This window comes from Mercenaria mercenaria, chromosome 3, assembly GCF_021730395.1.
Source record: "Mercenaria mercenaria strain notata chromosome 3, MADL_Memer_1, whole genome shotgun sequence".
Classification (NCBI taxonomy): domain Eukaryota; kingdom Metazoa; phylum Mollusca; class Bivalvia; order Venerida; family Veneridae; genus Mercenaria; species Mercenaria mercenaria.
This window is the reverse complement of record NC_069363.1, coordinates 73230003-73247875: the sequence shown is the minus strand read 5'-3', so window position 1 is coordinate 73247875 and position 17873 is coordinate 73230003. Positions and strand designations below refer to the sequence as shown.

Below are 17873 nucleotides of genomic sequence, written 5' to 3'. Positions count from 1 at the left end.
ACAACATCACGATTTCGTGTTTCTATTACCGTGGTTTCGACTTTCATTATCGTCGTTTCCAGCATTGTGGTTTGTGGAGAGAAAAAATCGCTATGGTCCAAACGGAACACCGTGGTATTTCAACTTTTCTGTTCACAAGCTAATTTGTTTACTTTTATGTAGAGATATTTCTAACACGACTCCGTATGTCAATTTTGACAATAATCACTCCCTGTCTTAAGATTAAGTCTTTCCTTCGTTAGCTGAAATTTGCTAGCGAAAGAGGTGGTGGTGGTGGGGGAGGTGTAAAAGTAAAGCTACTTGTATACTTGTATCACTGCGTTCAAGACTTTTATTGCTTGATAAGGAAGAAATATTTCACAAATTAGACGAATATAACTGTATATTTTATACACATTTGTAGTTGAAGAATGTACTCAACAATTATTTGTAAATGCATGTTAGACACATGTAGAAATAAATACAACTATTACATTATTATCATAGTATTGTTTGCTTTAGTTTACTGGTATCTTTACCCTAAAAATCTGTCTCTGTCTTTTCAGCTCTCTTAAACAGATATAACCATTCAATTGCGCAAATTTTATCAGCGGTTAAAGTTATGCCATTTTTTTTTCTTTGAGCACACTGAATTTACACCCAGTATTGCGTTTCCATCAACACAGGTCTTTGATAGCTGTACTGACGTGATTGTTGTACGAAACTATCGTGCATCTGTAGCGGAAGATCCGGATACGACTTGGACCCAGCCTGGCTCCAGGGATAGTTGTCCCAGTAGAGTGATCCATTCTGAAGAGAGGGCTGAAACAACAGAAGCGAGAAATATAAAGTGCGAGTCCTTCTATTGCCGCCTGGGCTCAAAACTAATTTAGCTGTTGAAAAAAAATGTTCACTCCATGGCTATTATATCTAACCCGTGTGACAGGTGTGACGTGTTTTTTTATCTGTCTGCATTATTATTTAAATATTCACTATAGCAAGACGACGTGTCGTGTTTAAGATCCATAACCCTACCTTTAAGGTCAATGACAAACTACAAGATCAAAGCTTTAAGTACATTTTTCTTTTCAGCTCTGTCACATTTTTATGCAGGCATAGATATTCAGATAACTTGGAACAAACCTTCACCATATCAAGATTATGTGTTGCATTCGAGACTTATACCCAAACCTCAAGGGCAAAGGTCATACTTAGAGGTCGAAGATCTAAGGTCATGTTTTATCCGCTCTATATTTTTATTTATGGATGGATATTCAAATAACTTGACATAAAGTTCACGATAAAAAGACAATTTGTCCCGTTTAAGACTCATAACCTTATCTTAAAGGTCAGGGTCGCTCTTGGAAGTAAAAGAAACAAGAGATGTCCGTAAGACAGCGCGCTCGACTTTTCTCAGTGCTTGACTCTGAATTAGAGCTTTGCCAGTAAAAAAAATCCAAGTTAAAAAGGGACATTACTCTGTCAAAATTCAAACCAGAGTTATGGGAATTATGTCTTCTGGTGTAGACTTTGATAGTAAATAACTATTTTGAATTTCAAGTCAAAAGCTTTAATAGTAACAGAGATATTTGACTTTATCAAAAATTTTAACAAAAAATTCTAAATCAAAAAGGAACATAATTCTGTCAAAATTCAAATCAGAGTTATGGGAATTGTTTCCCCTGGTGTAGACTTTGATGGTAAACAAGTAGTTTAAGTTTCAAGTCAAAAGCTTTGACAGTAACAGAGATATTTGACTTTATCAAAACTTTAACCAAAAATCCTAAGTTAAAAAGGGGCATAATTCTGTCAAAATTCAAATCAGAGTTACGGGAATTGTGTCTCTTGGTGTAGATTATGATAGTAAATAACTAATTTGAGTTTCAAGTCAAAAGCTTTAATAGTAACAGAGACAGCTGACTTTATAAAAAAGTTTGACAAAATCTAAGTTAAAAGGGGGCATAATTCTGTCAAAATTCAAATCAGAGTTATGGGGATTGTTTTTTCTGGTGTAGACGTTGATGGTAAACAAGTATTGTAAGTTTCAAGTCAATAGCTTTGATAGTAACAGAGATATTTGACTTTATCAAAAAACTTCAACCAAAACTTCTAAGTTAAAAAGGGGCATAATTCTGTCAAAATTCAAATCAGAGTTATGGGGAAATTTTTTCTCCTGGTGTAGACTTTGATAGTAAATAATATTTTAAGTTTCAAGTCAATAGCTTTGATTTGTAACAGAGATATTTGACTTTTATCAAAACTTTAACCAACGGCGACGGTGACGCCGGGGCGAGTACAATAGCTTTACTTTTTCTTCTAAAAGTCGAGCTAATGAAACCATTTTCGTGTTGGGTCTGTAACTTTTGTGTGAATAAACAGATATTTTAGTAACAAGACACAAATATTCATAATAACTAGACAATAATTATGTCGTGTGAACGGCCTAACTGTAGACCACAAGCTAAAAGGTCAAGGTTACCGTTAGAAAGTAAAAAAGATTTTAACAATACAATTATGTATGGATGGATGATTATTCAAAAATAACCTTTTTTTTTGAGGCCCCGCCGGGGGGTAAAACTTCCAAATCATTAAACCATTTTCGTAATTTGTGAAAGCTTGGACCCAATAACTCAAAATATGCAAGCCAACGTCACAAGTTAAAGTAGGTTTCAAAGTAAAGATTCAATTTTTTAATGGTGATTATTTCTTGTTTGATCTATTAAAATAAACCCCAAAATGACTTAAGAGGCATAGATAAAATTTTTTCAGAACAAAAAATTTTTTAGTACAAACATTCACCATAGCAAGACGATGTTTAAAAGTTCACCATTTAAATGTGAAATAGATACGTACGGTCATAGTTCTTTTTCAGTCAATTACTAGTATAGCGCCAATGCTCACAGAACACACACTTCTGGGTCCTGATATCTCATAGATGGGACATCCTTGTCCTATAGACACATTTCTAGTTTGTTTCATTTTCAAACTTGTTTTGCCATAGTAACAAGACTTTCTGTTTTGCGTTGGTATCAAATATTTTTTTAAAAATATATATAGTATCGTTATAGTCCTAGATCAACATACCGACAACGGACTGACATCGAACGGACAGAGTACAAACCCTATAAGCCACCACCCAGCCCCCCCCCCTTGTTTCATCCCAGTACCAAAACGGTTTTTTGGTTTTTCATTCAATCAGGGCTACGCAAATGTATTTTTCTTTAGGGATATGTTAAAAATTCGTAACATATGGTAGAAGAAAATAAATGTCTGTTAAAAATCTTACCTGGCTTTCAGTGTTAGTTGAAGTCATGGACGATCGCTCCATTTCACCGACCACACTCCAGCTTCTGTGAAGATCCGTCAACACGCTGTTACCGGAAATACTCACAATATGGGACGCCGGTTCAATAGAGGAATTCACTCGCACCGACGACGATTCTTCAACCGGCCGGATACTCGACATTTCATCCACGAGCTTCGACAGGTCTTCTGGACTGGTCGGTCCGGTACTGTGTGGGTACGACCTAGATGCTGTCGTCCCCGGATAACCGGAGGTGTTGTTACTTCCGATATTTGGCAATAGTGACGTATTTTCGGAGGCGTGGGTATCCGAAGACGCGACGCTGCTCGCTAATGTATAGTTCAATACTTTCGACATCGGAAATGATAGATAGGCGTTTGGCACCATCATGCTGTTGTTATTGTCGTCAGGTAACAGGTTCTGTTTACTGAACGGCGCTATACTACTTGGTAGACTACTGAAATTTGTACTTGCTTGTTCTGTAGTGCTGGTTAGTCCGGATGGATTTGTGGATGTTTGAAACCCACCACTTTGACTCTGATCGTATGATGTGGTACAGGTCCGAAATGAGGATTCCGGGTATGATGTACCGGTCCGGTTGATTTCGGTATCTGTACTGATAGACAAACGGGTGTTTGAAATTGATGGGATGGAAGACTTTGGACTAGATGGGTAGCTGGTGTACTGAGATCCTTGACGGTGGTCTTCGTGGTGTATCTGCGAAGCTTCACTGCCCGTATCACATTCCGTCGTTGGGGTGTTGTTATTAGGGAAGAATGGCGAGTTAACCGTCGGTTCGAAGGCATTATTCTGTGCTGGTGTATACTCAGTGCTAGATCGGCGTGCCGTTGGCGGGTAGCGGTTGACCCGGTTACCTCTGTTGTGGGAATCAGATCTGTCATACGGTGGTGGCAGTTTGGAGGACGAGAACCATGTCAGATGATAGGGTGAAAATGACGCTTGAGCACCAATATCATAGTTTCTCGACAATTCCGACAGCTTTACCGAAGATGGAGATTCTATTTCATTTATTGGTGACAGAGGTTTTGTACCCAAACGTCCGCTGCTTGACATGGTCGTTGGAGTCGCGTAGGCCTTCCAGTGATTTTTGTCCCATGTATATGCATATTTTCCAGTTCTAGGCCTTTGTTGTACAGGTATGACATTTACATTTTTAACTTTAACAATGTTATTGTTGTTGTTTGCAATTTTCTCATTCAGACTGTTACGTAATGGTGTAGTTGACCGTGTCGAATCTCGAACCGCGTCGAAACCACTCCGGTTTGACCTCTGACCACGGTAGCTACGGAGGAATGACGAGCCGGAACTGTGGTCCCGATGTATGTGCAGGGTTCGTTTATCTCTCCATTTATGCCACCAAAGACAGATAGCCACACTAGCCAGAAATATCCCAATCATTATAATAGGAATAATGAGGCCCCAGCTTGGGCCGCCATTGTCGTCACTAGAGTGATTTACAGTAGTTCGTGGTGGCGGTAAGGTCTTTGTCACAAACTTGGGACGCATTGTGGTGAATGCCTCTAGGGTTTTGGTCGCCATGATTCTTACCCACGCACGACCGTCATATAAGTATCTGAAATGAAGAGAGCTGCATTTACAGATACTAGCAAGAAAGTAAACATGTGCTAAAGTAACCAAACTGCTAAGCTGTAAAACTGGCTGTAAAGGTAAAATTTATCACCATAACCTTCCCTGGAATAGGGTCCAAGCAAGCATTGTTTTACTTTCAACCAACTATACATATAAGAATCCTTGGAAAATTCTATGTGAGTAAATGGGCTGCATTTAAAAAAAAACATGCGGATCATAACGGCCCAATATCGTCTGTCTGAATAAAAGTTACATTCTAATGATATTATATATATATTTATATATATTGCCTAGGGTGTAAATGGAGCAATTTTCACTAAAGAATGTGCCATAATCATGGTGTGTATAAAGCAATCTTGAACATTACTGAACTCGCCTGTGATCTTGTGACTATACATATATATAAACGTGATGATTGCTCAAGAAATAATGCCTCTAATGACACATGCCGCCTACACGCCCCATCCATACATCCCCTGGAAATGCTTGACCGAATATTATAAAGCCGAGGCCGACGCCGACGCTGGTTTCTTCGAAAAGTCGAGCTAATAATCGTACAAAAAAAATCATGAAAAACTTCAAGTTGATGAAGTATGTCAAGTTTCATATGAATTGCATGGAATATTTAGGAGGTGTGTACAAAAGTTACTAACGTAGTTGCAATATATAGGCCTATAATGTCAAAATAGGGAAAAACTCAGTGGTTGGTGGAATCTGACTTAATGTCCTGAAAAACATATGAAAATCAACTTTACGTTCATGATGCAAACCAAGTTTCATTGAACTGGATAAAAACAGTCGGATATGAAATATATTAACTCAAGTACATATGTAGCTGATATATCATACAGTCCAAAACTTTAACAAGAGCTGTCACAGGAGACAGCGTGCTTTCCAACGTAGATGATGATATTGAGCAATAGTTTAAATCTAAGTCTAATACATGTATATTAAGAAATATCAGAGAAAAAGTGAAAGTGTATCAAAACATTAACTTGGTATAAAAGGGATATAATTTCCGCAAGAGTCCGCAAGAGTAAAGCGCCATCTATCAAATCACAGGATTGAATCAAATCTATTTAGTAATAACAGAGATATAGTGAAAAGGCATCAAAATTACACTGAAAATCAAAGGAAAAGGGGGCATATATTTCATGAAATATTTGCTCCAGAATTATGGACTTTATGTCGTATGATGAGGACGGTGATTTGGTAGAACCATTTTATGTCTGAATCAAATCCTTTGACTAATAACAAAAATATATGTGAAAGTACATGGAATTTAACCTGAAACAGTGACAAAAAGGGGCATGATTCCTGAAATATTAGTGCAAGAGTTATGGCTCTTGTGTCATATGTTTTGTGTGATGATGTGGAACAACCAATTTAAGTTTGAAAAGTTTGAATCAAATCCCTTCATAACAACAAGGGATATAATGAAATGCATTGACATTAATCTAAAATTCTAAGTAAAAATGGGACATAATTCATGAAAAATTGGTACCAGAGTTAAGGACCTTGCGCCATATGATGTGCGTGATAATGTGGAACAATTATTTTAATATTTTTGAATCAACGTCGTTAACAGATGGAGTAAAAGTGAACTAAATCTTTAAACTGAAAATCTTAGTAAAAGGGTGATACTTCATTAAATATTGATGCAAGAGTTATGGCCCTTGTACCATATGATGTGGGTAATGATGAAGAATGACTATTTCAAGTATGAGTAATAACAGAGATAAGTAAAAGTGTATCAAAACTTTAAGTGCGGACACGGACGGCGACGCAGACGCCGAGGTGAGTATTACAGCTCTCCATATACTCGGTATAGTCGAGCTAATAAAAATCGGCATTAAAGTCATGACTATGCATGCATGCTGAAGGCGTTTATTAAAGATGAAAACCGTCGAAAAAATTGAGTGTGATGTAATATTGTAAACTTGTTAGCGGTCCAAAATTGTGGCAAAACTAAAAACAAGAATGATGCCAACATTGTAAGACATTGTATGACATATGCCTCATGAAAATACTTTAATGAATATATATGATAAAGTCAAAAAGTGGTCAGCTCCAGGAAAATTGGTCGTGAAACTCCCGACATATGTCCACTTGGTGTTTAGTTAGTTTCATTTGAACTGAATGGGAACAGATGTAGTTGTAATAATGGGACATACCTTAAAAAAGAAAACTGGACATGAAAGTCTCGACAATGCGCTTATGTCCATTTCATGCTGATAATTCATACACTTTCATTTGAATAGGATTGAAATTATGGTACACAATGTACAGATATCACCGTGAGATGCTGAATAGCTGTGACATTTCATAGAGTCCAAAATCCAGAATATATGCTCATGTCCGCTTCATGTTGCACACATATAGGGCCTACCAAGCTCCATTTAGATTGAATGGAAACTGTACGAGGATCTGAGTACACAACGTAACAAGAGCAGCGCCTTGCGGGTGCAGACGCTCATCTGATTTTTTTTGTCTCTGTATAATAGAAATATTGTCCTACCCATGATATTCTAAGTCCAGAAGGGGCCATACTTCTTTCAGGAAACAATGTAGAGTTACGGTACTTGCTGTGCAGAGTCAGCTGTAATGGCAAATGACTGCTCCAAGTTTTAAAGCAACAGCTTTGACCGTTAAGGAGAACAGTTGACTTAAACACAAAAATTAACCAAGAAAACTGATATTTTCTAAGTCCAAAATGGGCCATAATTCTTGCAAAAAGCAGGATATAGTTATGTTCCTTGCTATACAGAGTCAGCATTTGATGGTGAACAAGTATTGCAAGTTTTAAAGCAATAGCTTTGATAGTTTAGGAGAAAGGCTGACCTGAACACAGAACTTAACCAAGAAATCTGATATTTTCTTTGTCCTGCAAAAAGCAGGATGGAGTTACGTTTCTTGTTGTACAGAGTCAGCTAATGATAGTGAACAGGTGTTGCAAGTTTTAAAGCAATAGCTTTCATAGTTTAGGAGAAAAACTGACCTGAACATAAAACTTAACCAGGCAACGCCGACGCCGATCAAGTGATGACAATAACTCATCTTTTTCTTTTTTTTAAATCAGATGAACTAAAAATGTAATACGGTCGTGGGGGCGGATAATTGAAGAAAACACAAGAGGCATGAACTGTGTAAGATCGACCGGCGTACGAGTATGGAAGATTATTTATGCAAAAATTCTATTATTGTATTTGATCAAACGCTTTATGATTAATGACAACTATTATTGCATTTGGTCAAATGCTTTATTGTTGACGACAAACATTAATGCATTTGGTCAAATGCTTTATGATTCATGACAAACATTCAATTGCATTTTGTCAAATGCTTTATGATTGTAGACAAATGTATGTTATGTAACGCAATTTTGATGAATATAAACACTATATGCTTGGTGTTTGATAACATACTTCCTGCATAGCTCTATATCAAATGTTCGCATGCATATACTTCTATTAGTCTGATGCACAGAATAAATCAACTGTTTGCATGTATGACCATACTTTGATTTTGTAAAGTAGCTCTTCCATAATGCGTTTGCATTAATTACAGTTTAAAATAGGAAAAAAAGAAATTTCGACACTTGGCACAGCGACAATGCACTATCCACCATACACTAAGTTCCTTGACTTCAACGAAGCCGGGAACCGGCAAATTTTGATAAATTTTAACGCTAGGGGCGCCACTTGTCCTAAAATTATAAGGACTGATCCCCAGGCTTGTTCAATTGCTATAAAGGAACAACAACGAACAAGTTCTTTTAAATTGCCAGTATGTTTTAAAAATAAAAATTGTTTCTTCACTAACTTGCTTACAATCTATCCAAACAACATATAGAGTACCTTCCATGTGAAAAAAAAAAACTTACAGAAAATGTCATAATCGTAAAGGAAAAAAATGTGAAAATGAAAGTAAGATAGATCTCCGGTTCTAAATTTAGCGCGTTCAAACGTGGTTATTAATAAAACCCGGCCCGGCCCAAACCACGGAAATAGCCGATTCTGATTGTACGGAAACCACCGGAAACTTACGGACGGAAGGCTTATATAATTACGAATGATATCGTGTCAATATCAACTTACATATTTAGAATTTAGTAAAAAAAATACTTTACTGAACTTTATGATGCCCGCGAGGAACTTCTTTGATGAATGGGTTAAAACTGCGTGTTCTTTCTGGTTGCAAAAACGTCTTAATATAATTTGTAAACTTGTACACAGGAAATCGTTATACATAGCGTTGTTTTGACGAGCCTTCTAATTAGTTCCCGATATTTTGTATCGTTATCATTATATACTATCTTATAATCACGTTTTGTCCAAAAAGTTGTTATATTTCGAAGAAAGGAATTCCTCTCGGGCCTCAAAGAGTTTTTGTTTCACCTGTGCATTCCCAAAGCCTAAATAATTCTTTGTGTCCGGTAACATGCCTAAAAAAATAGGTAGTAAAAAGGCAGGATTTTTTATACTTTTTTGTTCAATGAGACTTTACGGAAATTATTTTTATGTCAAAAAAAAAAATGAATACGAATAATTTCTAATATCACTGACAATTTTTAGAGAATAGAATGAGCAGATTTTAAAACTTTTTATTAAAAAGTTTTTAAAAAATCTCAAGGACCATAAAACAAATGTATAGAAACAAATAGTGAGATATGTTTGTTCACGCAGGATTCTGACTATCTCTTGAACTTAGTCGACTGAATTTGCAAGTGATCTCTGAATAAACTGACTTACTTAAGTTATATTCAAATTAGTTCAAAACTATATAGAGTAGAATCGAGATACAAATTTTACCTTTTTTCATTTTTGTACAGATGTCTCGTAAACCGGAGGTCGCGGGGTCGAATCCTGTCAGCGGATTTTGACCGTGACTCCAACAGTCCCTTCTTTCGGTGCGAGTACTGGTTACTTTCCAAGAAGCAGTCATCGAGTGTATTTCACATTAGTTGGTGAACCAAAACTCGACGCGAAAAAGAAACCTTTTAAATGGAAACAAAATTACCATTTAACTGCACTCAATATACAGAACGATTCACACTGTTTCGTGAAAAAAGACCAAGTAAACTTGAACTTGTTAAGGTTCGTTTGGATATTTACCAATGCTCTACACTTTCAGATTATGAATGTAGATACTTCAAAATTAAACTTCAATGGTTAGACATATCTTGCAAAACTTTGCAATTCATTTAGGTTGATTTGATATATTATTGTATACAGAATGCCTTTTCAGTCAGTTTGCTAGTGCTCGGCATTTTTGATACATAACAACTGAAGGATCGTTTGAGCCCGCTAATCATAATTTACAAATAAGTCTCGAAAAAGCAAAATAAAACTTTGAACGGATGTTGTTTCTTCAAATCTCACAAATTTCTTCATTAAGATTTTTTTTGTAAATTTATCAATATCACAATGTACTGCAGACGATTTACTCTAACACTGCTTACTTTACTATGGTTACGTGACCACACCGGAAGTGAACTGTACTTGGATCTATATTGAGCAGCTTTAATGCTGTCGCATTCTGAGACCTTACGTTTTGTGAGTTTTTCATTGGTAGAACCAAACCTATTGTAATTATGCAAATAAAACTGTTGCTCTTCTTTTGTATATACCGAGTAATTGTACAATAGTTTGCAGTTTTTTTACGAAAGATCTGAGTGTAATTTTTCAGCTATAATTGGTTTGTTAAACTGCCCATGTGTGGCCAAATCCATAAAGCATCTCAGAAAAGTTTTAACCTTACAATTTTTTTTCAACTTTACGGTAAGAAAGTGTAATGAGCGGGATTTTCCAGAAACAAGTTGCATCCTTCATAACTTGTTTAAATAATAGTAAAAGTTGATCTTCACCCGATATTGCATTGTATTGAAACTCCTTACGCAAATCGCGTCGAGAAATCACATTTTAGCTCAACCCTAAATATATATAGTTGTGACGTTTCTGTTTTACGGAGATTAATTTATTTTTTGGGTTTCCATTATATCCAAAAAGTAATTATGTTTCATTTGGTATAGCAGGCCCATTATTAAAACATATATGTTTTCAAATGGAATGACTAAGTAGTGTGTTCTTTTTTCACAAAAAATAGGCCGGGTTCACACATGTATGAACACAAGATAAAGTAATTTAATCCTATGTATAAATAAGCGCATCGTCTTTTAATCAGTACGAAAGTATCGATCTCTCATAGCGAGACACGAAAATGTAATATCACATGCGCAGAAAAACAAAATAGCGTTGTTGCGCATGTGATATGAAATTATTGTTTTATCATTAAATCTATATTTATAGTCCTTTCCATTGTTCTAGATGTAGTCACATGTTCAACGATAAAAATCGTATTTTCTCGAAGGCGGAGCCAAACACACATATTGACCTCCAGCTGTGACGTCCACACGTTATTACGTTAAAACAATGCGACGTCGTATACAATTAACCACGAAAGATGACCTAAGGCTGCAGACATTTGTATCTAATGTTTATACTTATTAGTAGGCTCGATTTGATAATAAAAAAAATTGTCTTTTTAATGTGTGGTCGATATGTGGATTTATCGACCTGTTAAAGCGATATCAAGTCGATGAATTCGCTCGAGGTTGATATTGCTTTTATCAGGCCGATAAATCCACATATGAGCCAAGCCATGAGAAAACCAACATTGTCTATTGCGATTAGTTTTTAGTTTATACAAATTTGTTTTAGCTCGATTGTGATGAAAGCTTCAAGCTTATTGTAACCACTCTCGAGTCCGCTTCCTGGAAAAACCAGTACTGGTGTCATATGAGAAGTCATGGTCGTGACCCCAGTGGGGCTCGAACCCACGACCTCTGGATTGAGCGGCCAACACCTTATCCACTAGACCACCTCTCCCTATTGCGATTAGAGAAACTGTTAGCAAACAGCATGGATCCTGACCAGACTGGGCGGATGTTGGTTTTCTCATGGCGCGGCTCATATCGACCTCACCAAAAGGCAATTATTGTATAATATCACATGCGCAGAAATTGAAAATAACGATTTTGCGCACGAGATATAAAAACGCTTATGATATATTATTCAAGTTAAACTAATGGGAAAAGTGCATTGGACATTGTGTGGGGTATAATAATTTAACATCTGAATTGCACACATTTGTAATCCATGCTTTAAAATGTTCATTTTAAAAACAAAAAAGTTAACATTGTGTGAATAGTTGTATAAGCATATAGCAAAAGCATAGTTCGTAGTCTGACCGGACTGGTTTTTTTTAATTCTGTGTTAAAAAGATATGCTAGTATTATTTCAAATATAAAAGAAAGAGAAATCAAAAATTAAATAATCTAAAAACAAAAATAACGTTAGCAGTAAATTTATAAAACATGAAAGTTCATTGCTATTACTACCCTCCCATTTATCCATATAAGATATTTACCGTTTTTCATTGTTTTGTTTTAAACAGACTGAGCGGACATGTTTCGGGGTGGGGGGTCCGGGTTCGAAACTTTGCGACCGATCTTTCATATTTTATACTCCAGTTCATTCATTTCTACAACTTACTGTAAATCCGGGTATCATCTCCATACAAAATCACCCGGTTTTGTTTAAAGCTAAATCATATGATTTATCATTTGAGCAACATTTTGTGATATTTTGTTTTCAGTTTTCTTGTATTTCAGGAACAAAGACCTATTACATAGAGTTATACCTCTTCTGGAAATGTTTACTTTGATATTTTTTATGAAAATTTGTAATTGCCTCCCTTTAATATGAAAAAAAAATGTAAAAAGTGGACTATGTTTTTAGATTTTGATATAATTTATTAGTTTATTTAGTTTTATATTCAAATTTAAATACTTCAACAACCTGAAACAAATGGCAAGTATGAAAACAGCGCATAGCTTCGTAGTTCATCTATTTTCGATCTATCTTGGTTGCGCAACCGAGATAGGCAAAGGGAGTATAATAATAATTTCATAAACTTACATTTCTAGTTAATTTTCGCAAAATGTGTACTTACCAATGCAAATCTTTGACAACCTTAATATAAGAGTGTTTATATTCATATGTTCCCTAAGACAAGATATTTTCATTAAATTAAAACTTATATGCTAAAACGCTATCTTGGTCGGGCAACCAAATTTTATAAATACTTCCAATGCACGGTATAGACCCCTTCGCCTTATGTCACATCGTTAGGTGTGAAATAACGACGTACATTTAACTAGCCTGTCCAGTTCTGTTGAAAGTATCCTGCAAACTGCTATCTCGTGTCTGTCCGGTACACAAAATGACACATCGACTGCCGAACGTATTACTTCTTTGATTGAGTGTGATTCAAATATCTTGTTATTTTAGGTCTTCGCTTATGTCAAGTGCAATACTTCATCAAACATACGTATCATCAATATCAAATACTTTGCTTCTACTTTTGTAATAATGAAATAAAATACACATAATGGCCTTGATAAAGATGACGGTATCACCATTCGTAATTATATTAGCCTTCCGTCCGTAAGTTTCCGGTGGTTTCCGTACAATCGGAATCGGCTGTTTCCGTGGTTTGGGCCGGGCCGGGTTTTATTAATAACCCCGGCTATCTCTTTCTACGAGAGTCTCTTGAAGGGATCAGCTATTAACTGTATTCTCAAATAAGTAAGCTGGAGTTATCGTTCTTCATTTAAACGAAAATGGACCCAGCTAACAAAATATGAAGACATGAAATTATGTATATGAATAAGCATAAAGCGCAATACAGAAATCGTTGCTCTCTTTACATTACACAAGTACTTAATGACATTACAGTGTATGCATGTAATAACTGTAATAAAAACAGTTGATTAACAATGAGAGAACGTATTTGCTAACATTTAACTAGTCTCAAATAGCCCAAATCAAGTAAATGACTACCAGTTCTCTTTTGGCACTTGGCGTTAGAAAAAATACTTTGAAAAATTATCATGAAGCTATACATTAGATACTAAGGATTTTGGCATTTAAAGCATTAATTGGTTTACTTATATCCATATATAAGTGATATAAATTGCAACATGTAGCATGCGTTTGTCATCAACAATAAAGCACTTTACCAAATGCAATAATAGTTGTCATTAATCATAAAGCGTTTGATCAAATACAATAATAGAATTTTTGCATAAATAATCTTCCATATACGAGTGAAAATTAAAAATTGAAATTTGTTTGATCAAAAGTCTAGGTCTCCAGCAGGGGTTTGACTAAATGGAAGATAGATTAATATCTTAAGTCAGTTTATGCATGTAATACGTATTCCGTGCCTTTTCAACGGTTTTATCCAAATTGTTCCATATCAGCTGATCAGTATATACACTTTACTCCGAATATATTCAATTATTTTCTCTGATTTGTTCAATAATCTATAAACTTAACATTATAATATTTGACACTTACTGTTTTTTTGTAGTCCTTCTAACTCCAACATTATACGTAAACAAAGTTTTAGTCCACTGGAATGATACCACGATAATACATGCTGAACGGTGTTTACAAAAAAGCTCGTGCTTTGTATATACCACAGAGGCGCGGCCAGGGGTCATATTTTCTGTGCTAGTGAAAAATTATATGATTTTGAATGAAGATAATTCATTACGTATGAAATCTAGTTCATATCAAAGTATCCCAGACAAAGGCTATACTTTTGCCGCGTTCACCATAAATATGAAAATGACGGCACACCAGCTAGCTAGCTAGTTATTCACCTTAACTTTTTCTAGTATAGCCAGGAACAGTTTCACTTCAGATATTACGTTGCTTTTCATAATATTTACAGGTAAGCATCTACAAATACGATTCGATGTGAGTGACCATCGTAATGAATGATCATGGCACCTACTGGGTAAAACTGGAGTTTCTGACTGATTCAAGGGCAATAACTCTTATATCATTATGCAGAAACCATCCTCCAGTGAACATACATAAAATATAATATGTATCATATATTTCACGACTCCCTATAGAACGACAGTAACTTTGGTCATACTAGGTTGACTTTCACAACATTAGCAAGAAAACATGAGCTGACGGGGATACAAACATCCATATCAATTTGACTATCCGTTGCGGAGTCAGGTTGACACGGATAAAATTATACAATACTGATTTTCCAGGAAGTGATAAAACACGGTCCAGTGCAAGAAATGTGTATTCTGATTTTTTTCCAACAGATTTTATGGAAACACTTTAACGGTCTTATATCAGAAATGTTTGCTACATTAACTTTTGTTGTGTTTTTTTTTTTTTTTTTTTGTAATTATTTATCTTCAATGTGGAAACAATGCAAAATGTTGCGTATTTCTTTGAGTAAAAAATAGTCCACAAAAAGGTTTGCAAATGGCCAGGCTGGACTTTAATACGATATTCAAAATGCAGTTATTAAAAAGAGTGCAAAGCCAATGACCTTCCGTAAGCCAACTGGATGGTTTCCTCACATGAAGAACTGCACACTCAAGTTAGGTTTCGAACCCACATCGTTGTTCGAAGCCAGCGACCTTAACCGCACTTGGCCGCGGAGTCCCCTTCGCCATTTCCTTCATTTCTGGTTGTTCAAGTCTGAAAATACACGAAAGTTACATGACATACATGAACGGCAATACTTTCAAACGTGTATATAAGGCATGTGCAGAAATAAAACATATTATTGCACGCGTATTAAATTCAAGTAATCTATAGAATGGCATTATTTCAAAGAAAACCGTAAGAAAATGTATCTAAATTAACATCTGTCCTCTAGAATATGGACATGTCACATTTTTTAATATTACTAAATTATATGTGTACCATTACATATTACATAAGAAATGCAATGAGAATTACTTTCAATATTTAATTAAAGGTAGGTATTTTAATCAGTTTTTCTTTCAGCTTTATTATAAAAACGCGACAGCAAGCACACCATATTGTAAATATTTTGTATTTGCAAAACCTCATCATGCAGGTTTCCCATCTAACTACAGCTACAATTATAATTGCATTGGTTGAGAAATGGTTCATGTTCTAAGGTTCTTGTTAGAGATAACAAAAATAGAAAAAATTGACTTAGAAAGGTTTCTGAGAATACTTTTGTTAAAAAGTCTTTCACTTATGTTCTGTTAATTCGTCAGAAATTCCATTAGTTATAACAGGTTTTTTTTTTCTAATACGTTGACTTAGAAAGGTTTCCTTTTCGTATTCTTTAAGTTATCTATTTTCTATATGTTGCTAACAGAATAGATCACAAAACTAGAAAGCAGAACTGACAAGAAATTGAAACATTAAGGTTAAAACAATAAGCATAAAATGATTCAGTAAATAAGGCATTTTAGATGTGAAATGCCATTTTTGATGTTCACGTATAAATATTATTTAAAAAGAAACTTGTTGACAGATTTTGTTAAAAATATATTCCGGTATATAAAAACAATGATGGGTTAAGCTGCTATAATTATGGCTGGTTAGAGTTTTAGCAACAATGCCCCCCTCCACACACACACACACTCAGTAAGAAATATGTGTTTTTCCCGATCTTCAAGAGCCCAGTAGACAATATCTACTCTTTATAACGTCTCATTGCTATTTAGTCTATTATGAATACTGAAAGAATTGCATTTGATTACAAATTACATTTCTGATCGAAAAATAAACCTATGACATATGTCTAAGAAACAGGCATTGTAGTATTCATACAGTTAAATGCATTGTGTAGGGATCAACTCAGAACTGCGTAATGTTTTTGACCTTTTAAAATTAACCCGAAAAAAAATCTATGGAAATGTGATTGCTAAGTCTTGAAAAGTAGCCCGTTGACCAAAAAAATCTCAAAAAAAAAAAAGAAGCTCAAACCCTGCTGGACTGTATGCCCCTTCAGAAGTTTTTGGACGAACGGCAAACCTCTGTCGGTTAATGAACACTCGTGTGGTAAGTAACGGACTCATTTGTGTTCCCTAAATAAATAGTAGAAATTCAGAAGTCACTTCAATCGCATTTCATGCTTGTTTACCCACTCATTTCACCACTGAAACAACGTCGGAAATACTTGTTCAGTGGCGTAGGAACGAAGTTGTAGGACCAAGAGGGAGCCATCATAGGCTAGCCAAACATACCCATATTTTCCCAGTTTTTCTTAAATTACGTTCCTTACCACACGCTTACCAGTATTTCAATACCGATTTCCCCCTTTTTATTGTTATTTCCTGTTCTCTCAACGCTCAAGATTGAGGTGGGGCGACCTCAATAAAGCCCCCACCCATGCTCCTACGTCCCCGCACCCCATTATGTTTTGGCCAGTGCGCGGTTAGTCAATTAATGATTTGAACGGCGGGCCTCGCTGTGCACTGAAGAAATAACTATTTTTAGACTAAATCAATTTATAGTTACTGGGGATTCCCTTCTCAAAACGAGGCCAGGTGACAGATCGGAGTTGGAAGTTACAAGGAAGGTAAAGCAATTTAATCCGTGTTGGTAGCCAATCATCCTGTGTCTTAGTAGAAAAATGATTTGTTAAATGGTTAAATAAGCTTTTTAACTACTTGACCGCCTAGGTATTTTTTCAAGACATTAATGTCATGCTGCGATTGAGGTAGATAAATACTGTGATACTGAGGAGGCTACTCGGGCGGCCATAACTTGTTTACATCGGTAAAGAAAAGTGGCCCGTCCGAAATTCCTTTTTTCAAAATACGAATAACACAACTAGCATATTTCAGCTCCTGTATTTATTTGGTTACAACTTACCGCTTGTTTGTCTAAACTGTATTTGCATTTACTTATTGCTATTCTATCAAATGGTCATTGGCCTTTCCTTATTAGGAAAGGGGGATATTTTCAGTTATTAAAAGTGGGAGGTGCAAAGGAGAGGCGTTCCACTCGTATTGAGAAGTGGGTTGGGCTTAAAGGGCTGTCATGCAAAATAGAAAAGTGATATTATATTGTAGAAATATACCCAATTTGCAATTGATAAGCAAAGTACAAGA

The 17873-nt window shown here is 35.6% G+C and overlaps 2 protein-coding genes across 3 annotated transcripts in view; one reads left to right on the top strand and one right to left on the bottom strand.

Moving 5' to 3' along the window:
• Window positions 1–307: 307 nt before the first annotated feature.
• On the bottom strand, window positions 308–14477 carry LOC123524408 (uncharacterized). Of its 2 annotated transcripts, none has more exons than XM_045302587.2 (3): window positions 14317–14477; window positions 3266–4877; window positions 308–801 (listed from the first exon to the last, which is right to left on the bottom strand). In XM_045302587.2, the coding sequence occupies exons 1-3, from the start codon at window positions 14460–14462 to the stop codon at window positions 634–636; spliced, it is 1926 nt and encodes a 641-aa protein (XP_045158522.2). In that variant the 5' UTR covers window positions 14463–14477; the 3' UTR covers window positions 308–633. The 2 variants fall into 2 exon arrangements, with proteins under 2 accessions (XP_045158522.2, XP_053394865.1); XM_053538890.1 differs by lacking the exon at window positions 14317–14477 and adding an exon at window positions 8413–9432.
• Window positions 14478–17222: 2745 nt separating this feature from the next.
• LOC123524409 (E3 ubiquitin-protein ligase Rnf220-like) overlaps window positions 17223–17873 on the top strand; it is a 33557-nt gene continuing 32906 nt past the window's right edge. The window contains exon 1 of the mRNA XM_045302589.2: window positions 17223–17338. The gene's annotated coding sequence lies outside the window, so the exon portion shown is untranslated. The remainder of the gene's footprint in view (window positions 17339–17873) is intronic.

What these genes read in the sequence shown, in the direction of transcription:
- LOC123524408 (XM_045302587.2), bottom strand. Translation starts at nt 14,462, where the DNA reads ATGACCCCTGGCCGCGCCTCTGTGGTATATACAAAGCACGAGCTTTTT. An exon ending in AGAAGGACTACAAAAAAACA is followed by an intron (nt 4,878 to 14,316) that starts GTAAGTGTCAAA and finishes TCTTCATTTCAG; the next exon opens with ATACTTATATGACGGTCGTG. An exon ending in CAACTAACACTGAAAGCCAG is followed by an intron (nt 802 to 3,265) that starts GTAAGATTTTTA and finishes CTGTTGTTTCAG; the next exon opens with CCCTCTCTTCAGAATGGATC.